The following is a 24,138-nucleotide window of genomic DNA, read 5'->3' as shown; positions in this document are numbered from 1 at the left end:
TTTAGTCCTCCTGAGCTCTGTTCATTCTGTGTTGGGTCATCATTCCATGCATGAAATATTCAAGGAAATTATGATTTTGTCTAGTGTCTCCTCTCCTCTCACTTTCTCTCCTGTTGGCATATCTTCCAATCTCTCTCTTAAGCATATAGATTTCACTACCAGGAATGAAGCCAGAATGAGCCTGACCTATTTAGAAGTGGCTGCTTTACACCCAGTTACAAAAATGACAGAAAATTAGCAAAGTGACTTTCCAGGCCCAAAATGGAAATGGTGCTTCTATGCTTGTGAGCTGTGTCATTACAGAGTCAGCAACCAGGAAACTTCTAAACACAAAAACTGTGTCAGCAGCTGACAGAAAAAAAAAAAAACAAAAAACAGCTTTATTTTCCATCCTAAAAAGATAAAGGAAAACAACAATCCACTGTGTGGTTGCCTTTATTTTAGTAGACAGAACCTGATCCCAAGTAAAAGTAAAGCAAAGTAATAAACTAGACTTTTTATATGCTTTTCAGAAAAAAAAATCTATCCAGCTAAGATGGTAAGAAAATAATGTGTTATACCAATATAACTTCCAGAGTATTGACATCGCATTTCCTTTTCATCTCCCATCATCTAACAAAGCAGAATTGCTATCAGTCTATTTTCCTGGTTTAAAACAATGAAGGACTCTGTAGGAAGGAATATGCTTAACAGACGTATGCTACAAACCACAGGGCAATAACCAAAAGTAAATCTTATCGGTTAAGTAAAACCAATTTACCTCAAGGAACCAGCCTTCTTCTCCAGGTACCTGTGAATTGACTTTTACCATCATAAATAGTATTCTGTTGATGCGTCTTAAGGAATCTCTACATTGAAAGCTTCAAGGTCGAAAAAGTTGGGAAAATTGAAATCGTCGTTATACGTAACAAGGAAACCAAAGGCAGGACTGATTTCAATCCAAGGGACCATTAAGGGGGTTTAATACAGTCAACTGCAGTCCAACCATCAAGTGAATTACCACCTTATAGTCACTGTGGGACTAGCATGTTCTGTGGTAACTAGCTCCTAGTAAAATGGATGGAGGGATTGTTTTGATATGACCCAGAGGACTATTGCCCTTCTTAAACATATTTGCCATCTACTTAGAGCATCCCATCCACTGCTAACACTTCCTGAAGAAACTCTCTTCCAGAGATTTAAATCATAATCAAAGCATAAAGTATACTGTTCTTTAATAATCCCACTTACTGAGGGGAAATGATTGAAAAGACTGCATTGCAAAACTAACCGTTGAAGATCAACTGACAAAGTAGCAGGGATGGTCTTCTATTAAGTCAGCACAGTGACTGGACAAAATAATATTCCTTCTACAAAATTTGTGTGATTCTATCTCTGTCTCCAGAACCGGTGTGCGTGGTGACCCTTTTTTTTTTTTTTTCTTATTAATGTGGAGACTTGAGATGCATGTGTTTTGTTGCCTTTAATAAAGTTAAATTGTTGCTGCAATTAATAAAGTTTTTCTAAGGTTAAAAAGGACCTAGTGGAGGAACAGACCACAACATGTTTCCCAGCATGAACAAATTTACAGTAGTTCACGGCAGGAGGGGCTGTTAGAGCAATACTGTGAGACATTTTGACCATGCTGCTAATGGTAACAGGGCCATTAAACTTCCCAGCCCCGCCTACTAAGCTCAGTTAATCACTAAGAAGAAGGAAAGGGAGATACTTTCACAATGAGATGATGACAGAAATTTCAAAGGGAACTACAAAATACTAAAATATGGAATAATTCAGCTAGAATAACACAAATGCTTAAGTTCTCTTAACTGAAATATCCATACCATTATATAAAAATTTGGTCCAGGCCGATCATTAATAGAACATGTGTGGCTCATGCATTTATTAATTGATGAATTCAGCAAACATTTATCAAATGCCTATTATGTTCAATGGATACATTAGACACCACAGAGGGTGTATTTTTTGCTTTAAAAATGTAGAGCGTTTGTTAATACAATACTTAGATGGTGAAATAGTAAAAGGGAAAGTTTTTAAAGAAAGCCCACCTTATGAATGAATAAAATCTCGGTAGGTCTTTCTTATTGAAATTAAAATGTTACCAGTTGCAAATTAATGGAATAGTCATAGTTATTGGGAATCATTGGTTTAGAATGATGAAACAAACACACAAGACCATACAATACTCTTATGAATTACTCTTGGACTTAGTTAACAGTTTCATACAAAAAAAAGTGAAGCTGAACTCTATGAAACTGTGATGTAATTAAACACAATAGATATATTTTAAAAGTCTGCAAAGGGCAAGACCTGAAAGAAAAGCCAACCGACCACAAATCCAAGCTTTAAATAAGACATCTATATAACTTAAAGATAGTAGCTTATTTTCTGATTCCTGTAGTATGGACTTTCAGAAACAATTTAAATCCAACAGCCTAGTGTCAATCTACTGCTCAATCTAACTTCTCTTTAAAGAGCCCAAACTAGGAAACCATGATGAAGAAAAGCAACATATGACTAAGCCCCCAACCGGAGCTTCCCATTCTGATCTCAAATCTCTAGATATTTTGCAAAACTTTTTAAAATTCCATGGGGCGCCTGGGTGGCTTGGTCGGTTAAGCGTCCGACTTCGGCTCAGGTCATGATCTCACAGTCCGTGGGTTCAAGCCCCGCGTCGAGCTCTGTGCTGACGGCTCAGAGCCTGGAGCCTGTTTCAGATTCTGTGTCTCCCTCTCTCTCTGCCCCTCCCCTGTTCATGCTCTGTCTCTCTCTGTCTCAAAAATAAATAAACGTTGAAAAAAAATTAAAAAAAAAATAACTTATAAAATTCCAGTGTTAGTGAATAAGAAACCAGAACACGATGAAAAACTCCTGAACAAGAGAAAGTGAGAAAGTAGGGTTAAAGAAAATCAACACAGCCTCAAAGGGACACGTAAGTATTTGCTTCGCAAAAGCCAATAGGGAAGCTCTAGGCTGACCCAAGACTCAAGGGGCAGATGGCAGGACAGAGTGGAGCCCCACTTCAGCTGAGCCACGGGGGCCACTGGTTAAGAAAACTGAGTAGATGCGACATATCCTGTCGCTACACTCTCACTGTGGACACAGCATCCAGTAAGAGTTGGAGCCACTCCCAAATGGAAGCAATGAGCGCAGGAAGGTCACCAGAGAAAATCAGCAGTGCTTGGTACTGGTGACACCCTGGGGATACAGTGAACCCCAACACGGAAAAGGGTGTTTCAGTCATAGAAAAACTCAATCACTAGAGACTGTGGAAATTCAAAATTAATTGTTGGAAGGGAGAAACTCAGTATCTGGAGAAACAGCTGAAGGACAAAGCATGAGTAAACCAATTTTCCCATCATGTAACGCAAAAGGACAAACAGATGGGAAACACTACTGAAGGCTGAGAGGTATGGAGGGTGGAGCCGGAAGTGTAAACGTCCATCTACATAAATTAGAAAATCCTTCCAGAACTTCAGACATAAACCCTCACACTGAAAGAGTATGCTGCGTATCAAACAGCACTTTACAAAATCTTTTTTAGAATAAAAACACACACCTAGTTACATGATGGTGAAAATTTCAGAATAACATGGAAAAGGAGAAAATCCTCAAAGCTTCTGGAAGGAAAAGAAAAGCATAGGTGACCTGTCGAGAAGTAAGCATAAGACTGGCCTCAAGCTTCTTACCTGCAACATTGAATACAAAGAGAACATGGTACCACATCTGCAAAGTTCTAAAAGGAATTTGTTTGAATCTAGAATTTTATACTTAGCCGATTCCATTGAGAAGAAAATATACAGTCTTGAGTTTCCACCAGGCAAGGACTTCAAGATTTTTTTTTTAATTTCTCTGAATGAAATATTAGAGGCTACACGCCAGCAAAAAGAAAAGCTGCTCCAAAAGGTAGTAGGGTACAAGAGTTTAATGGCATGCAAAGAAACAGTAAATCTTCATAAAAGTCAAGTAACAATCTAAAAATAAAATCCTATTTGACAACAATCTGAGAGATGGGACGAGAAAGTAAAGAGAAATAAAGGTATCTTTTCCTGTCTTGTTGGGTGTTATCTCTAGATGCTTACAAGAAAAAATACGTTTTGATAGGGGCGGTAAATATTGGGGCATTATATATTTACAAAAAAACAAAAACATAAGGTATAGCTTTCAAACAAATTAAGAAAAAATAAAATAAAAAACACTATCAATGGAAGAAAAGGAAAACACTGTAGAAAAATAAGCAAAGGATGTAAGTAGATGATTCATCAAGGAATAGACACAATGTCCCATAAACACAGAAGAAACTCAATAGTCATCAGGAAAATGCAAACCAGAAAGCAATGACCTACCAGTTTTTAGACAAGCAAAAAAGTAAAAAGTTTGCTAATATCAAGGCATGCCTTGCTGGAGTGGCTATAATTTGGTACAACTGCTTTTTAATGTGCAAACCATAGAAGCCAAAACTTCTGCTTCCTGTTCTGGATCCCAGAAAAACCTTTTCATCTGTACACAGTACAAAGAGCAAAGAGTAAAGATACTCGTTGAAACATTTCTGGAGTGACGAAAAATGAGAAATAAGCTAAATGCCCAACAATATGGAAATTTTAATGTAATTGAGGTATATGCCACCATGAATACTGTGCAATGATTCAAAAGAGTATTACAGATCTCTAACCACTAACCTGAAAACAAGAAAAACACAAGCTTTATGTGTAATGCAGGTTATTTTTACAACAAAATGTATCGACCTTATTTGTGCAATTATTAATAAGTAAAAAAAAAAGTTTGGACAGAAAGAAAAATTAACAAACAACAAACCAATTTAAGAATACAAAAGTGGTAGAGAACTGATTTTACAAGGTAGCTTTAGCATCGTTGACACTGAAATTAATTGTGAATGTTACCATGAACGCAATGGTCCTAATGGAGCCATCAAACATATGCCTCCCAAATCATGACAGTGAATTCAAAAGCTCCTAAGACACACAGTTGACTAATTTGTAGGAAACAAATAAAACTTACTGAAAACTGACAAACTGACCAGGAAAAATGAGGACCAGTTCCCTCTTACCCTTACCCTCCCCCAATCGTAATAGTCTATCAATAACCCTATAGATTCAGCGCATTACCAAAAGCTGTCAAGACAAGTTGGCCAAAAATTAAAATTATTAAAAAAAAAAACCCGAAGAACTGGCTTCAGGCAAGGGCAAAGCAGACGTCTATTAAGAGGCCATTTGCGAACTAAGAGCATGACTTAGATGCGCTTTCTTTCTTCCTCTCAGTGGTTGCTGAACCAATGTGGTCACAACAGCCATGTGGACTTGGGAGCCAGCCAAGAGGCCAGGTGACTCAACACTGAATTTCTTGTCCCTCCAGGCGACTTCTCTCAGCGGTGCAAATTTATACCAGAACAGAGCACAGCTGCCCTCTTCTCAATCGGGAGGAGATATATATTAAAAGTTGGGTTTGTTTAAGTGTTGGCTAGCAAAGAAAGCTCAGGGAAGCTGTCAAGAGAACAAAGCCTGGTTCCCCTATGATAAAGCCCAAGGGCTCTGGGAGAGAAGAATCTATGGGAAGAGTAACTGCTGTCTTGTAAGCCCCTTCAGGGTAAGAAACAAATACTTCTCTTTCCTTTTATTACATTCTCTTTAAAAATGAACAACAGCTATATTTTCCTTCAAGAAAAATTGACCCCAAACAGCACGGTCTTCTGAAAACAAAGAATCGAATGTTCGTGGTTCATATACAGATTCCTGACAGACAGGAATCAGGTGCTACGTGGCTTTCTGCTCTGTCACCAGCCACTCGGCCAGAAGATCAAATATAACTGTGAGCTAACTAACTGGCTGGACTACGCATATGTGAGTATTCGAGGAGGTACATCACAGAAGTCCTTAGCAGGAAAATCCTAACCAGAACGTTTGGGTTTTCCTTCCTTGCAAACACACTGGCACTCACAAAGAGATGGGACTTTGTCATAAGGTGCCCCCTTAAATTCTGGAGTTGTAAATGCTGAGGAGGAGTGGGGGCAAGATGAAGGAGGAGCATGGAAACCCAAACATGGGAAAAGCAGGTATAAGGGCAGATTCGTGGTGCCCCATCAAGAGACACAGACATCTGGCAGCAAGACAAGTGTAAGGGAATGTGCTGGATTGATCTGCATTTTCTTGTACTGGGAGGACACTTTATCACCACGAGATCTTTCCCTCTCCACAGCCTGGGTAAGTAAATACGTAGCCAATCAAGTATTACACTCTTAGCAGATAGTTTTTGGATGGATGGATGGATGGATGGATGGATGGATGGATGCGTGAACAGACAAACGAACAAAGAAACAAAGGAATCAACAGTGTACTTTTTCTCCATGCACTTTAAAGCCATCCACTCCGAATTAATATTCTACTTGCAAAGAATATTCAGCAAAGTTGTTCCCAGCTGATTTCTCCACACTGCATACAAATGTTGCCCAGCTCACCAGAGACCTCAACAGCATACTATATAAAATCTGGGTAGTGATAATCCTCCCAGACTCTCTACCACACCAAGGCAATTAGAATAATTAATAGCAAGTAGAATTCATTGATTCGAAAGTAAATTACCACAATTGGGTATCTGCAGGTTTGCCAGGGGAATATTCTTGCTGCTTTCATTTAGGCAGTACAAATCCTGAGTTTCTGGGCTGGATTTAGTCTCCTGAAGAGTCTTGATCCACATAATGTCACAGGAGCATGTAAATGGATTGCCCACCAGGATCCTACACAGAACAAAAATGAAACCAGATCAGGCTTTTCTTTTCTCGTTTTAACTACCCTAGTGTTTACGAAGCACTACAACATTATGAATTCTTTCTGACCCACAATCTTTGGAAGTCATACCCACCTGCGCAGTTTCACAACACTTATTCATTCATTTAGCTAATATTTACTGGTCTTCTGCTAGGTGCAAACACCCCCGTGGACTCTAAAGGATGCAAAGTAACGCAAAACCTTTCAGAGTAATAGGGAAACAAGACAGGGACAGAAAGAGCTATAATGTAGGATAGGAATGGATGTCTCATAGGATGGGGAAAAATAAGATGCCATAACAAATTTATCACAGCTATTATATAGTAAGCGAGATCTTAAGTCAAGATGCCAATAGTTAACAGTTGTCAGGAATGCTAACACACTTATTTCTGACCTGGCTACAGATTCGAGTGTTATTATTTAATGAGCTCAAACTACAGTGGGGAGCACAGCAATTTCATCTTACTTTAAAATGAGACTGTAAATACAAAGCTAAGATTAAAATGTTAGAGTCGGGAGGGTGGCGCCCCCAGCTTTCTGCACGATGCAACCACAGGTCAGCCGAACGGATGCCAAGAAGTTGGAGTAAATGTGACCAAGAGCCTGGAAGGGACTCTTAAACCTCCTACACATACACACACACACACACACACACACACACACACACACGCACACACATTCACGCATGCACACTCACGCATGCGCACACACACCAAGTTCAGGGTTTCTGAGAGCAAGGGCAAGTGAGCTCCAGACTGAGCCACTCAGCCCGCTGTGGGACGGTCTGCATAGAGAAAACCACCACTCAGCCGAGCTGCCTGGACTCCCGTGGCCTACGAAGGGTAACAGAGGAAGTAGTCAGGAGGAAAATAAAAACCACAAGAAAAAAATCTTTAAATGTTTATTTATAATACTCAGTGGCCTATTTAAGATGAATTCCATTTATGGTAATGAGCCTTTAAATGAGGCCATTTACAATCGTTACATAGGCTCTGCCTGGCATTAGCCACAATACTTAAGATTTCCTTGAGGACAGGACCTAGGCTTTGCAACATCATTTACTCCTGTGGTTTTCTGGTTGGGTTCTAAGAATCTCCGGGATCCCTAGAGACTCTTCCAGGAGTTTCTTTGGGGAAAATGTGGTCATGGCAGACTCAATTAATTTGTGTCCGCTTGATCGCCTCCAAGTATCCTTCCATCACCACAACACGATTTGATGCTACTGGAGACAGACTACAATGGGAAGACATCCACAATGCTTAAACTTCAACTAATCCAAGAGGCTTCCTGGCGCTCGAAGTACGTGAAAAACTAAAGAATCTTTCAAAAAAAGAAGGTACAACTAAATCCACTAAAGAAGTGAAGGATCTTCAGTTGTAACTATCGCAACGATCAATGACCACACAACGCTGGCAGACAGCTGGGGTTCAATTCTTCAGTCCCCATGCAAACCCCTCTTCCAGAGACTGTCAGAGCACATTACACTCATTCGCTTAGGCTTCCATGTCTCCCACTAGAGAGCAGAATCCTGGAACACAGAAACTTCTCCCTACATCCCAGTCCAATATGCAACCAGGCCCACAATTAACACGTGTTTCGAGAACCGATTAAATATGCTGCAGGGAGAAAACAGAAATGTGTGAATTTGAAATCAGTGCTCTGATTTTTGACCCATTGAGGAAATTTCCTGCAGTGATGCTCAAAATGTTCACACTGAGCATCTCATTCCATTTCACATCTTCCTTAAATTGTATGTGCCTATTCCTATGTGAGAAAGCTTACCACTTCAACTCCGCAAACTCAGTGTATTCCAATGACTGCCCATCGTTGACACGGGGCACCAGGCAACCCTCCTTATAACCCACTGATTTGTCTCTGCACTAATGGCATCTTCTCTCTGCACGTTTTCCTTGTGAATAGGGGCGGATCCTACAACCCAGGCAATATATACAGTTTGAACCAAAGCGACTGCCTGGGATTCAAAGGCCTCGTCCATCCGGCAACCCCACCTCTGACACACAGAGCCTCTGCTTTGGGGTGTTCTAGGCAACCTCCCCATAGGAATGTCAACAGTTTATATGTGTTTCATGGTGATAACACGAGAATTGATCACACCTGGAAATGCCGGCCAGTAGACATCAACACATTACAATCTTTTTCCTATCATTTTACAGCCAAGGAAATTAGAGAATAAGGGTATATACTGAGTGCAGTAGCAGACCTAGAAGGCAATGTCACAAGGATGGGCAGGGAGGGCAAAGGACGACCTCTCCACCAACGTTCACTAAACACCAGCGGGCACTGTGGTTGCGGATAAAAGCTGGAGAATGTTGTGCCCATGGCTATTTCCCCCTTGAATGGGTTTGCTTTCCATTAGGTCCTGGACATAACAAGGACCAAACATGTCGCCATTATGACACAAAGCATCCCCCGCCCGCCCACTCTCATCTTTTTCTGTTTTCCCTCCTTTAGGAAACAAATCTTTATGTAAAAACATTTAAACTCATCATAAATGATACCTTACTATTGAGATTGCTGGGTTAATTTGTTACTGAATCATGTTTTTTATGAGGGAATAAAAACACAAGTGGCCAAAACCTGAGAAATCGTTTTCTCAAGAATTTTGATATAAAAATGCATCCGCAGCATCACTCATTAAAAAAAAAAATACTTAATTACTCTCTCCCCTGAAACTGTTACCGAATGACACACAATAATCATTACTTACAGTTCAGACAAATCAAGGTGACGAAAATGTTTCCTAGACAAGCTGGTCAGTTTATTTCGGGTAAAATTGCTGAAAGAAACCAAAAACATTAAATGTGAATTTGAAACGTTACCTCTCAAGAATAAAATATGCAAGTAGAAAACTGTTTTTCAAGATATAATTTCATTTAACCATGGTTCATTTGACCATGGTTCAACTATAATCTCTTTCTTCCATCTGGAATGACAATTTAAATTTTCCTGCCTCTCCTATAATTCTTGTTCATAAGGGGAGGAGAAGGATGGGAATACTTTCCAATGTGTCTTTTTAATCTCTTTCTTAACAAAAAGTTTATTTTTCATATGCTGATTCAGAGCCAAGTTATACACTTCCTAGAGATCTCTGACCTCTTAAACAATTAATAGGAGGAATAAACTTAATTTGATTTAAAACCATGAAACTCACTAGGGGAAAAGATACTTTAAAATTAAACAGCATCATGAGTATTTTGAAATTACAAGACACATAAATATTTAACTGAATCTAACACATCCTTATAGGAAAGAATACACACTGATAAACTCTGATCGATTGATTAACTCTGCTGATTGTTTATACGTGATTTCTAAAAAACCTGATAATTCCAAGATAAGGACAGTAACAAAAAAAATCACATAACAAGGAATATGTTAGATTTCATCTGACACTATTCTAGCGACACATCATTTTAAGATTTGGACCAACCAGACAATGAAAAGTCCATGAAACCAAGTCATAAATACTAATGAATTTACTGACGTATTCCAAATATGTAATTTCACTCAATGGCAGGAGTTTCCGTTTCCAGCGATCAGTGCCATGAGGCCCTGAGTTGGGAAATTCAGAGCCATAATCCCAGCAACTGACTCGCTCTGTGGATTTGTTTACTGGTTGAATTTATTTAAGAAGTGTCTAATGCTTGGGTCTCCAGACATGTGCCTAATAACTAACAGGAATGTAAAATAAACATCAACTTTTGCAAAAACAGCCAAGCCCCCAACAAATTACAACGAGACTTTCAGTATCTGTTTCCTGCTCAGGAAAGGAATCGCTGGGCTGAGAGGTAAGAACAAGGGACCTGAAGGTGACAGTTGTCCCGACCCTTTACCTGAGGCTAGACTATTGTGTCAGCCCAACAAAATCATCAGTTGACCACACATCCTGCTATGTCTGACCAGCCACCTTCACAGAGGGGTTCTAACCCAGGAGCTAATGTATGAGCCAACTCTGGTCAATTGAAGGAATACAGAAAACACCGCTTCAGGGTCTCCTGTTTCAAGAATGCGTGTGTCCTCTCCCGACTTTGTTCTATATTGAGATTTCCACTCATCCAAACCCCTACCTACACAGGGTTCCCTCTTCTTCCTATGCTTACTTCTTCTGTCTTTATACTGCGTGTAAAGTGCTCACCCACATGAAAAAAATAATTCACCGGGAAGTTGTAAAATGTGCCCACATACATCTTTTTCTCTTTTCTTTTGGAACGTGAATTAAGAATGAGTTTCCCTGGAGTATCATACACTGAGAAGTCAGTCTGTCTGTGTTCTCTTCAGTCTTTGAGACACAAACGTTTCCATCTTCAGAAATCCCTACCCTCTGAAGGAAAAACAAACAAAACAGCAAGAACAAAAGCAAACAAAAAACAAGCAAGCAAACAAACACATCCATGACTCTTCTTCCCAAGAAGAACCAGGAGAGGGGCGCCTGGGTGGCTCAGTCAGTTAAGCATCCGACTTCGGCTCAGGTCATGATCTTGCGGTCCGTTGAGTTCAAGCCCCGCATCGGGCTCTGTGCTGACAGCTCAGAGCCTGGAGCCTGTTTCAGATTCTGTGTCTCCCTCTCTCTCTGACCCTCCCCCGTTCATGCTCTGTCTCTCTCTGTCTCAAAAATAAATAAACATTAACAAAATTAAAAAAAAAAAAAAAAGAAGAACCAGGAAAGGGGGGAGCAGAGAAAGAGGACACTATGGTCAAGGTCTCGGTCAGCTACAAAGACAGCACCGGGAGCAGCTGGCCCTGTCGGGCTGCCAGCAGCACAGCCCATAGTGGGGTCATACGCCAAAGAACAAGATGAGTTTTATGAACCATACTTATTATTGAGGCAAAAGCCAAAAAAGAGGAGGAGGGGAGGGAAAAAAATCAACAATCCTCTTACTGTTTGATGACAGAACATGGCGAAGGAGCTAATTAGCACCTCGGCAAAGTCCCTGGAAAATACACAGGCTGTCTTTTCTCACAACCCCTGGGTTCTCAGAGGCCGGGGAGGAATTAAAGGCACCAAGAAATAAACTCAGTGACCGGTCATAGAGGCTGCAGACAGTCACCACATGATGCTGCATATGCCCAGGGCAGAGGGAGGGGTGGTGAGACAGAATCCAATCTGAACCCCCCTAAAACCCAAAGTCAAATAGATTGCTCTTGTGCACATTTTTATGTTGTTGGGGAGACTCAGAGATAATCGGTATATCCCTGGAGTAAAGAGAAAAGCGTTTCGTTCTCAGCTCCCTGGTACCCAAGGTGATATTCAGAGAAATCGCAGAAAATCAGATAAAACAAGGCAGTGCCTGAGTTCTAAGTCATAAGGACAGGTTGGGACTAAGGTCTGCAAAGGCAGACACCTCATTTGCTTCCTCCTCCCTCCCTGCCATTCTCAAAGCCAACCAGTGAATTTAATATTTGGGTGAGGAGGAGCCTCTCTCATCCATGAACACTGTATACGAAGCTTCCCGGCATCACCGAATGTCTGAATGTTGTCTAACTTCATTCTCTCTTAATACCTGACCGTGCCGACAAATGGCAAGGGAGTTTTTGCAGCTTCACCAGTGACTTGGCTTCCTGGCTACTGCCTTTTAAAGATACTATATAAGATATGTCCATCTCTGTGGTTTTCTGCTCTCAAAGGACACGTCTTTGGGAAACAGGGACAGATAGCTGGTTTTAGAGAAGCGGTCTGCAGCACATAGAATGCCATTCAAATTATTCTACCGTATAATCACCCTGAAAACATACATCAAGTGGCTTTGGTTTTCGTAAAAATGGCATGCAACAGGCAAGCAGAGAAAGTAGGAGAGGTAGAGTAAGCCCTCTTGCGATTAAATCCCCTCATCGATAAATAAGTTTATTACTGAAACCACAATTAACCGTAGCCCAATGCCCAAATCACATCGATAGGGGAAGTGACGGGGTGAAAATAAAATGTGGCTGAGAGAGTAATCCAGGTGTAGTGTCAGCTGTAAATACCAGAACTTAAGCCCCTGAAGTCATTAATTACATTTAAGTGATGGCTTTAGAGCATTGTGACTTTTGTTTCTGTCCAAGTTCTCTCGTTTTTGCTCTCAAGACCCATGCAGACATCAGATTTGTGCAGGCAACCCAACCACAGAGATGATGCCAAAAAGGCATTTAAGTGAAATGTGTTAATCAAGTTCCTTGGAGTTGTACCACATTTTTGCTGAATGTTGTATATCTTAGTTCTACAGACTTTATTTTCAAATCGACTTCATCATTAACGCCACCTATAAAATATGACGTCATGATACTGGCTTTACGAAATTCATGTTTTTCATAAAACCCACAAATCTCCGGGGAGTGTCCAGGCAATCTGCTGCTAAAGAATGATTTCTTTTGTAACTGGTATGGAAATCAGTTGGGGAACTGTTCTCTTCAAGGAAAGAAAAAGGAAAAATATCCTAATAAGGCTGATTCTCTAATTACACGGATGGTAGAAATTTTATTTCCTGTGCTCTTGTTGTAGGAGCACGGTCAGGGTGAGCCCTGGAGTCACAATTCTGTCACTTTCCATCCTGTGGGCTGGAGAAAATCCTAGAACTTCCTCAGTGTGATTTTATGTCCATGAACAGGAACCAAAGAGATCTTCCCTACCGACTGTCAGAAAAACCAAGCGCGATATCATGGGAGAGAGTTCCATAGGTAAGCTGTAGATGATGAGACACAAAAGCACGGTCGCAGAGAATTTGCAAAGCACAAAAAGACCAAAGAATGCCGGCCAACGAATTCCTCCAGCAGACACACCCCTTAACACTCGGGGCACAGGGAACACCAACCTGAGCTGAGGGGGAGGTAATCCTCTGCTGAATGAAGAAACCTCTCCAGGCGCCTGCGTGGCTTAGTCAGTTAAGCGTCTGGCTCTTACTTCGGCTCAGATCATGATCTCGTGGTTTGTGAGATCGAGCCCCATGTCCCTGCTTGGGATTCTCTCTCTCCCCCGCCCCCCCCACCCCTTCTCCGCTCATTCACTCTCGCTCTCTCTCTCTCTTTCTCAAAATAAATAAATAAACTTAAAAAAAAGAAAAATAGTGAAGAAACTTCTCAGGAAGGCCATCCCTTATGGACCGCATGCCACCCTCTAACAGGACTTAGCAGCGGACAACCTGAGAGCTTCCATTGTCCCTATTTCCGTCTGACCTCGGTTGACAAAGCATCAACGTGACTTCAGTGAGGCACGTGCTGTTTTGCAATTATCTGAACCTTTGGCATGTCCCATGATTGATTTTTCTCCGCTTTTACCAATCACAACAGATAGCTTTGAGAAAATGAACTTTCAAAAGAGGATCTCCGGGGGGTGGGGGTGGGAGTGGGGGCACTGGCAATTTTTAGTTCCCTAAAAAGGCCGAGGCCGTCAGTTTCTTTCAATTCCATTAGTTTGATGTCTTCCAGGGAACACGTAATGATTCCCAGGAAAAGAATCAAGGACCCTGTACCAGGACATAGTTTTCACATCAGACTCTGCTGTTGGCCTACTGCTCCATCTAAGATGGAAATGGCCCAGAAATCCATGAAAGGGAATACACAGGCTGTTCTAAGTACCCTTCTAAAGCTATTCAAAAATCAAAGCTAACATTTCTAAGCTACTGTCACACCTATACTAACTTTTAAGAAAGGAAGTTTATAGTTGCAAAAGAAGAAAACAGAGGGGAAAAATATTGAATACATTGGGTCCTGGGAAGCAAAAGCATCAACCTTTACTTACATGTGCTGTAAGTTGCTGTTTTTCAGAAACGCTTTATGAGCCACAAATTTTAATCCAGAATCCACAATTGTCCTAAGAAAACACACAGTTACACGTACGTTAGAACGAATGGGTGAAGGCGCACCTGACTGTAACACAGCATAAGAAAAGGTATAGGTATGCAAGCATAAGGTATGCAAGTCCTGAGTACTCACAGATTTTTCAGTCCTGCGTAAGCTTCAACATCATCTTCGTTGATGATTTCCAACCTTTTCTGATTGGCAATGTAACTGCAAAAAGAGCAGAGAGTGAAAACCAGTCACCCAGAAGACAGTACACGAAAGAATGGGTAACCTCATCCCGCCTCACCAAGGTGGCGACCCCTCTCCACCCACCGCAGCCCCACCCTTTTTCTTAAAATACAACAAAGGGAGAAAAACTGTGGCTAAGAAACCATGATTGATCAGGTTTCAAGGTCAATGACAGATTCACCAAGTTTCATTTTTTTCTTAATCTTGTATCACTCTTTGAACTCACAAGTCCAATCTGCCTCCCCTTTCAAGGTACCCCCTGTGTCGAGAGATGAAAATAATTTGGACATGTATCTGCTGCCTCTGAAAAGTGTTTCGTCCTTATGGTGACAGCCACAGGGATGCTGGCATCATCACACGCAAGACAAATCACATCTTTCCCCACATGCCAAGAGAACCAGTCACTCCTTTTTACTTCCTAAAACACTGAAGCAGATTCTCCTCCCCGTTCTCCTTCCTCCTCTGCTCCCTTCCTTTCTCCCCACTCTCTCTTTTCCTGGCCTAGGATCCCCTTTGTCTATCTGTCAGTAGCAATACCAATTTCTCCTTCTGGGAACCACATTTCATAAAGCCCCACCACATGGCCCTAGGGCACTCTCTGTAGGAACCCTCCCCTTCCTCACCCGCCAGACCCTCAAATGCAAGAGTGAACTGGTGACTGGCAGGACAGAGAATTCTATCCCCTTGGCCATGATGATTGCTTCGACATGTGCGTGTGACCTCAAGCAGACCAATGAGAATTTTCCTTAGAACTGAAAAATGAATGCTGGGACAGAGAGAGACTCTTTCTCTGGGATCATAGTTGAAAGATTATACTGGCCCAGGGCCTCCATGAGAAATTTTTCTGCCACAAGGAAAGAGACTGTCTAACAATGAAGTCAGCATACAGAAGGACAAAAGAGCTATGAGGGGCATCTGGGTGGCTCAGTAGGTTAAGCAACCAAGTCTTGATTTCGGCTCAGGTCATGATCTCAGGATCATGATGAGATCAAGCCCTTGCATCGGGCTCCATGCTGAGCGTGGAGCCTCTTGGGACTCTCTCTCTCTCTCCCCCTCTCTCTCTCTGCCCCTCCCTGACTCACTCGCTTGTACTCTCCCTCAAAATAAATAAATAAACATTTTTTTAAAAAAGAGCTCTGAGATATAATAAGAGAGAGGAGCCTGAAAAATGCCACGTGAGCCTTGGATCCAGACATCTGTGAAGTTAGATGTCACTAACATTAGTTTGATCTCAATTTCTGTCACTTGCAACCAATAAAATCCCTTATAATACAAACACAAAGCTATTAAAACTACCACCATAGAATTTCCTTGCTCTACCATAGAATTTCCTTGTGCTACAATTATCTGAATATTTTCTTAGGTCACAACCTTTTTGAAGACAGCTGGATCCTGTTCTATAATTCTTAATATGCACCACAGCATATAACAAAGTACCTTGCACATGGTAGGTGTTCAAAGGGTCAAGGGTAGATAGATGGGTGAATGGATATATGGATGGATGGACAGAAGGATAGATGGGCAACACTATTTGGAGCTGGAGTTCCAAAGGCACTATAGGAAGCGGTATCAGGATAGATCTTCCCCCTTTCTTTTTCAAAAAAAGTTAAGACATGTCACATATTCCAATTAAGACACTGAAAACAAATATGCAGCCCTGCTCTTACTAACACGAGGTAAAATGAAAAACATAGTAACCGATGCAGGAGAAGATACAGCATCTATCAGTTGCTTCTACACAGTCCAAAGAATGAAAAGTGGACATCAAGATATATGGTAAGAGTTGGGGTGCCCATTTTTGGAAAATAAATTTCAGAAATAAAGTAAAATAAGGAAATGCTCTGAGAGAACAGAAAAGGACCAAAGAAAAATAATTTTCAAAGGACCCACATTAACATTGTCCCCTGTTTCATAAAAAAGCAACCTCCAAGATAGAAAGCCATATTCTGCTCAAGGATCTTGGCTTTCCCTGATATCCAGGGCCTGGCACTTAATAGGTGTGCAGGAAAGATTCATTCCCTTTTCTTGTTCTACTACACTAGGAGGAAACACTTCTCAGACTCCAACCTAACGCTCAAAGAATTTTCAACATCAAGATTTTTTATGAAATGTTTCAAAATCATCACAATTTTGATTATTTAAGTTATTCAACTAACATTTTCAATAGAGACCACAGTGACCCCCCCTTCTTCTAAATTATCTCCCAGCAAGAACTTTATTCCAGAGACCCCTAAATATTAATGCTTCCTTCATGCAACTGGCAGCAAAAAGGGCAGATAACATGGGCCAGGTTTCCTTTGCAGTCACAGCCAGGACTTCCAGAGAACCTTATTCCTGTCTTACAGCTGAGCTAGCATGGTGCTGTCACTGTTCTGAAATCATCTACGAGTTTTTCATCCCTTGGAGGGATCACCATCACTGTATCCTTCATGCTGATGACAGGGGCCTAACATGCAATAGGTATTTAGTCAACATCTGTGGCACAAAGCATTTATCTTTAACTTTTCTTTAAGTTATTGATGGCCTTTGTGGTTTTCAATTTCATTTTTCATCAGATTTTTAATGGATAAACTCCCTGGTTGTATTCAGTAAAATACAACGGGCTAGTATAAATTAGAATGGAAGGCATAGAAGGAAAAAAAAAAACCCAAGGGCGGAGATATCAACAGAGGTAGGGATTAGGTTCAAAATGCATATGCTTGTTAGAAAAGGGCTTGTTAGAAAAGTGAGTCTAAGCTTTCCAGTCACTGACACTCAAGAAAAGAAAGAAAAGGAAATAAATTTCATCAGTGGTAAATTCAGTGTTTGTGAGATAAAAATATGCCAGACATTAAGCAAAGCATAACTGTTCTTAGATCTAAGACCAGACAGGAGATTTTGCGGAAAATCATCAAAAGTACCATGTGAAATTATTAAAAAAAAAAAAATGGTCATTAGAGAACATTAGAGAATACTCTTCCACTGTAGGAGGCAGGAATGCCTTGGATAAATCTGGAATATTTCTCCCGGTCAGAATGGAAAAACCAACAGATGAGCTGTATTAAAAGGTGGTTAAGTGCCCACCAGATGCCAACAGCTACCCTTTGTAAGACATCATCTGCCGAAATGCCCGCACCACAGCTGCTGGCTATACACTGCTCATCGACTCTAGCCCTCAAGAAACTCTCCTCAGCTTCCTCCCCGTGAGGAATCTCAGGGTTAGAATGGGAACCAGCCCAGGTAGTATCAGACAATTCACAGAGGGGAAGCCTCAGTGGCCAAGAAACAGATGACAAACTGCTCACCCCACAAGGAACTCAAATCAAAACAAGGACATAGCACTCCTCTCCCACTAAATGGACGTGTTTCAAGGGTGACGACATAAAGCATTTCTAAGGATGTGGGGGATTTTTCTTACACTGTCGGAGGGAGTGTGAATTGGTACAACCGCCCTGAAGAGCAATTTATTCTGGAAGATGATACATCAGCCCACTTTACAACCCAGTAATCCTATTTCCAGGTATATACCTGGAAGAAATTTGCACACAGCCACACACAGAGACATCTGCAAGAATATTTGCTGTAATACAGTCAGAACTCAAAATCAGAAACAAGCCAAGTGTCCATCAATTAAGAAACAGAAAACAACCAGAGGGGAAGTGGGTGGGGCATGGGGAAAACAGGTGATGGGGATTAAGGAGTGCACTTGCTGCGATGTGCACCGGGTGATGTATGAAGTTTTGAATCACTATATTGTACACCCGAAATTAATATTACACGGTATGTTAACTACACTGGAATTAATTTTTTTTTAATTTAAGTTTATTTATTTATTTATTTTGAGAGAGTGTGTATGTGCACAAGCAGGGGAAGGGCAGAGAAGGAGGGAGAGAGAAAGAATCCCAAGCAGGCTCTGCACTGTCAGCACAGAGCCCAATTCAGGGCCCAAACTCATGGAACCGGAGATCGTTACCTGAGCCAAAATCAAGTGCCAGATGCTTCACTACCGAGCCACCCAGACACCCCAAAACTTTTTAAAATTTTTTAAAAAGAAACAAACAAAAAAATAAGGTTTAAAGTTGGATTGGACCAGATCTTCGTGAGTAGAAAGAGATATTCACACTAAGTGAGAAGGCAAAATTAGCAAAATTGCACACGGATATGTGCATATAATATATAACAATTTATGTAAACTTTAAAAAATACACAGAAAACAACACCACCTAATGCTCACAGTCAAGGATATCTGTTACAAAGTATTTTTATGTCATTATACATTTTTGAAATATATTTCTATATATATTGATGAAGAAAACAGAAAGAAGGAAGGGAGGGAGGAAGGAAGGAAAGGAAAAACAGACAGAGAAAGCCATACAAGTGAAGTGACTACAGGGAAGCTGGACCTGGGGACTTCGGGGTTATCAGGTGGTCAAATACACCCGGGCTCAAGTTCCTGGTTCCCTGGACCACGGAAAAGGCCAGCAGCCTGAAAGCCTTCTGTTCCCTGCCCCAGAGCCCTGGACAGCAGCCAGCAGATTAAGGAGGACATTGGGCTGCCCCCTACTGGTGATCTCCATGTGCCTCCCATAGGATACTGGCCACACCAGGCCTTTTGAGTTCTCCCAACTCACTGGACCCGTCAGAAAAGCAGCAGCTGCTCAGACCAACCCAGGGTTAGGAAGGAGAGAGAAAGCGCCGGCCAGAGCACACAACCAGAGGATATGCCTACAGGCCAGGCTTTCCCATCTCTCCAGTCAAAGTGCCGTGAAACTCTAGGGGCCCTTGACGGAGTCCAACTTTGCTTAATAAAGCACATCTCCATGAAGGATTCCGTTCCCCATGAAGCAGTGAAGCAGGCCCCCCATTTTGGCACAAGCCTTTCTCAGGAGCTTTCTCTCCCGAAAAACTGCTAACTCCTCTGATCTCTGACCTCCTCTGACTTCTGTTCTGGAAAGGTTAGGCCCCAGGGGTTTTAAGGCATAAGACCTCGCCCCTGAGCCCATGTCCCAGCATCTATGGAATCTCTTGTGAGTTTAGCAGAGCTTTGTTTCTTCGTGGAAAACTAAGCTTCTGTGGCCCTAACCTTCAGACCCTGCCTTCATTCTCTTTTATTTAGGCAAGTCCCCAGCCTTTGGATGGTAACAAAGGGACTTGATGGGTTTGGATTTCTTAAATTCAGTACTCCTTAAGAATTTCTCCATTTACCAACTCGGCCTCCCAGCCCCTGTGGCCCACCCCTCCATCAGCGATCTGTCTAGAAACCACCGTTGGCCTTCAACCCTCCTGTTTTGCCCAAATATGCCTTCCTTCTTTCTTGCATCTACATATTATGTACATATTAATGTACATCTACTTCATATTACGAAGGTTGTTTTAATTGTTGCTCTTCACTTTTGCTACATCCCAGAATCACTATCTATTGCCCTAAAAGCTGAATCACATATTCAAGGGGCTTCTCAATGAATTCACCCAAATAGATTCTGGGACCTTCCATTATCTGGAATACTGCTTGATTCCTGGGCAACACCAAAAGGGTTTTTTCTTCTCAATCAGAACATTTTTATTCAAACAGTTGGCAAGTATTTCTTTTTCTTTTCTTTCTTTTTTTTTTTAAGCATTTATTGTATTTCTTAACTTTGTAATTAAGAATTAGAATGAAGGTTCTCTTTGCACCCACACATGCATTTTTCTCTTAGCCTATCTGACTCCCCCACTGGCTGTTAAACTCCTCGGAGGGAAGGGTCTTTTTCGTGTCACTTCCTGTCCACTTCCTAGCACAGAGCTGATGCTCCGGGATGTCACAGGCTTAAAGCAATCAAACATATCCCCGGGTCCTCCGCTTGGAGTTATTATCCCATTGGAAAGACCAGACACAGATACATGTGTGATAACAGGCAATGACCGTGTAGAAAATAAACAAAGTAAAGACAACAACAGAAGAGGGCAGAGAGTCAATTTGGAAAGCAAAAATTGTCCGACCCACAAGCAAATTTAGATTGCAAACATACAACATATTCAAACCAACTAATTTTTTTAGTGACAAAAACCAATTTCCCTCAGAAGATGAGCATTTATTTGCCACTGACCCCCTGAGGCTCAAGAATGTTAAGACTAGAAATGACCTCCAAGAATCTTCAGATCCAATGGTCCTTGACCCTGAAGGAGGGTCCTTAACCCTGAAGGAGGAGATGCTCCCTGGGGGACAGTGCCCGCTGCCACTGTATTTGGAGAGCAGGGGAAAGAAGGGTCCACACAGAAGCACAGGCACCCATACTGAGAGGGCACAGTGGAAGGAGCTACAAGATGTGATTGGGCAGGTCAGCAGAGGCTTCAGTGGAGTTCAGGGCTTGAAGAATGACCAGAAAGTCAAAAGATAAAGAACGTGAACATAAGCGAAGTCCGTGCTGTTTGCCATTTTACTCTGTATTGCCACCAAAGCTGCTCCAGTCTCAACTTGACATCCAGGACCTTCACTGAGACATTTTCTGGAGGGTAAAGAATTTCCTCTCCTAAGGCTTAACAAGAAGCTTATGGGAGGTTTTTTGAAATAGAAGAGAGGAGAGATAACTTTAGGGAAAATTCACAGAAACATTTCTGAATTACAGGTTCCTAGAAAAGGTACTCATCCCATCTTTTAAAAGATTTCACGTTGGCTTGAACAGCCTATCAAATAATTTCTACAGGTAATCTTCCAAAGTAACAAAGAGTGCTTTTAACACGTCTTGCCTTCATGTGCATTAGCTTAACAGCAGTATTGCTCAAAAGTGAAATTTCCCTATAGCCAGGACTTTATTGCCCGAACCGTACTCTGGCAATAAATACATCAGAAAGAAATAGCAACAGCAGTGAATATTTCTAATGGTCACTCTTCCAAATACAACCTCTTCCTGCTATGCTGGCCACCCTCCACCACTACCAAATAAGTAAGTAAATAAGCTAATAAAAGTAGAACTGAAACTGCCCCCATGACATTGCCATACGCACCCAGGCTTACAGCTGGTGGGGCACTTCAACTCTGATGGGATCCTCTCTGCTGTAAGATTTTTTTCATAAGGAACATAATCTGTAAAAAATACTGCCCCTGGCTCCCCGGGTTCACAGCTAGGCAGCTTCCATTTCTCAGCAAAAATGCTGAGAGTTTTGAAAGTCAATCCCTGAGCAGGTGCAAATGATACTCTGATGCACCAGAGCAAGACTCCAGATAGGACTGTCCTAATCTATTCTTACGAGAACGGACCCACAGATTGGTCCATTCTTATGAGAGGGTGCATCACCCCAACTGCGAAGACATGAATGCAGAGAACACCAAATGAGCACGCTCCAAACCCGAATTCGAATGGCCTACTAGTGCACACTGTTTGGCATTAGCACTTCCAGCTTCTTTTGGGCCATGGTCATAGAAGGAGCATCAGTAATTCCCTCGGGTGGAGTGCCATGTGCCAGGCACTGGGGTACCCAAGGATTAAGGGTACCCCTTAACACAGCAACACTACCAGGAAAGCACCATGATTGCATCCACTTTTCAGAAGAGGAAACTGAGGCAAAACCATTCCAGGTCCCTTCGCCAAGGTCACACTGCTGCCAAAACAGGATGGGAACCCGGATCTACCCACCTCTGGACTCCGAGCTCACGGCCACTAAACCACACCATTAGGACTTGGACGTGTAAATCCAGCACCCTCGGTACAGAATAGTTCCTACAGAAACCATTTCTACAAAATGTACCTTCCCAGATAATCCTGACCTAAAAACAATAGTCAAAGGAAAGGAATGAGGACATTTTACAGGATGCTCTCCTGCCCTGTATGCACACAGAGCTGTAACAGGAGATACATGAAAAATCTTCAGATTCTTCCACAATGCCAAGCTCTGAGAACTGCAGTTTCCTAGAATAGCCCAACTGCCCTGGGAATTTAATAATTCAAGTGCCTGGAAAATAATAAGTGATGTGGTATGAGGGATAAACACACCCCGCTAGCTTCATCTCTTACGAGCTCTACGACCTGGGGCAAGTCCCTACTCTTCAGCCTCCTTGTCTGTCAGGATGTTGGGGAAATTAGGACGCCCCATCCCGTGAGGGCATCTGAGGTCCCATATGGGGACTTCAATTAATGCTAGTTATGAGTAACAATGAGCAGAAGACTGAGGTTCAAGGCGTGGCCAGGTCACTAACCAGCTCCTGAGCTTAAGCTCACCCTGCCTCCAGTGCCCACGCCTGTGGAAGAAGACATTTGGACTTGGCAAGGTCTCAGCTCCGTTCAGCACACACATTATAAGAAAACTGCAGCAAAATATGATGAAGAAAAAAATTACAGTCTGAGTTTCTCTCAGAGTATCTCTACAGCATTTTCCTCATCTATTCCTCTGTCAACAAGGTGGTTACCAACAAAGAACACCACAATTTATGACCAGAAAAGTTGATTATGAAAAAAAAAACCTTAAAGTGGGCTTTCTCTATAAAATATATTGATCTTTGGGGCGCCTGGGTGGCTCAGTCGGTTAACCGGCCGACTTCGGCCCAGGTCACGATCGCGCGGTCCGTGAGTTTGAGCCCCGCGTCGGGCTCTGTGCTGACAGCTCAGAGCCTGGAGCCTGTTTCAGATTCTGTGTCTCCCTCTCTCTGACCCTCCCCCGTTCATGCTTTGTCTCTCTCTGTCTCAAAAATAAATAAACATTAAAAAAAAATTAAAAAAAATAAAATATATTGATCTTCTCCCCAGAAAACACTGGACTTATTAGCATAGCCTTCCACATAGTCTCAGGACTGGACCCCCGCCTACAAATTACGTGACACGTAAGCCTTATAAGCTGACCAGAAGTCACAACAATTGCATGTGGTCTAGATCTACATCCAGTCAACACAGGGTCCTTAGTTTTTTTACTTTTCTTATCAGCCACCAACTTTGCAAAAAGGGAAGATTTCCCATTTTACAATTCTGAATTTCCACGTTCTCTTAAAAAAAAAAAAAAAAAAAACAGAAACAAAGCTGATTTTCTGCCAAACTGGACTAGCATTTCTTCCTGGCAACAGTCAAGACGAGCTGAGGAACACTGTCCCTGGAGGTTTGGGGCACATGTCCAGTCGGTCACATTCCCGACTGATCTTGGCAATTTCACTGGCCTGTGGAAAGATCATATGACACCTGACTTAATTCTTGCTTGTAGTCTCCACTGAGATGTCAGGGCTCCAACTGCTCTCCTGCGTTGACAGGGCATCTCCACGCACAGACATCCCTACAAGGAGTCTCATCAAATAACATGACACAGAGGCCACAATAGAAGTACCTCACTTTTTAAAAAGAGTTACTTCTACCTATTCTGGAAGCTTTAGAAACTTCCTCTGTTGTTAAAA

The 24,138-nt window shown here is 41.8% G+C and overlaps 1 protein-coding gene across 5 annotated transcripts in view; it reads right to left on the bottom strand.

Annotated features, from left to right (window-relative positions):
* The window catches only part of NTRK2 (neurotrophic receptor tyrosine kinase 2), a 335,800-nt gene that overhangs the window by 292,926 nt on the left and 18,736 nt on the right, over nt 1-24,138 (bottom strand). For all 5 annotated transcript variants that reach the window (XM_053907837.1, XM_019423519.2, XM_019423521.2 and 2 more), the window contains exons 2-5: nt 14,712-14,786; nt 14,518-14,589; nt 9,511-9,579; nt 6,597-6,751 (exon numbers count right to left, since the gene is read on the bottom strand). In XM_053907837.1, coding sequence (XP_053763812.1) covers nt 6,597-6,751; nt 9,511-9,579; nt 14,518-14,589; nt 14,712-14,786 — 371 coding nt within the window. The remainder of the gene's footprint in view (nt 1-6,596; nt 6,752-9,510; nt 9,580-14,517; nt 14,590-14,711; nt 14,787-24,138) is intronic.

The sequence above is a fragment of the Panthera pardus genome, unplaced genomic scaffold (genome assembly GCF_024362965.1).
Source record: "Panthera pardus isolate Hobbes unplaced genomic scaffold, ASM2436296v1 HiC_scaffold_20, whole genome shotgun sequence".
In the NCBI taxonomy this organism is placed as follows: domain Eukaryota; kingdom Metazoa; phylum Chordata; class Mammalia; order Carnivora; family Felidae; genus Panthera; species Panthera pardus.
The sequence above is the reverse complement of the archived record's forward strand: the minus strand, read 5'-3'. Positions and strand labels throughout refer to the sequence as shown.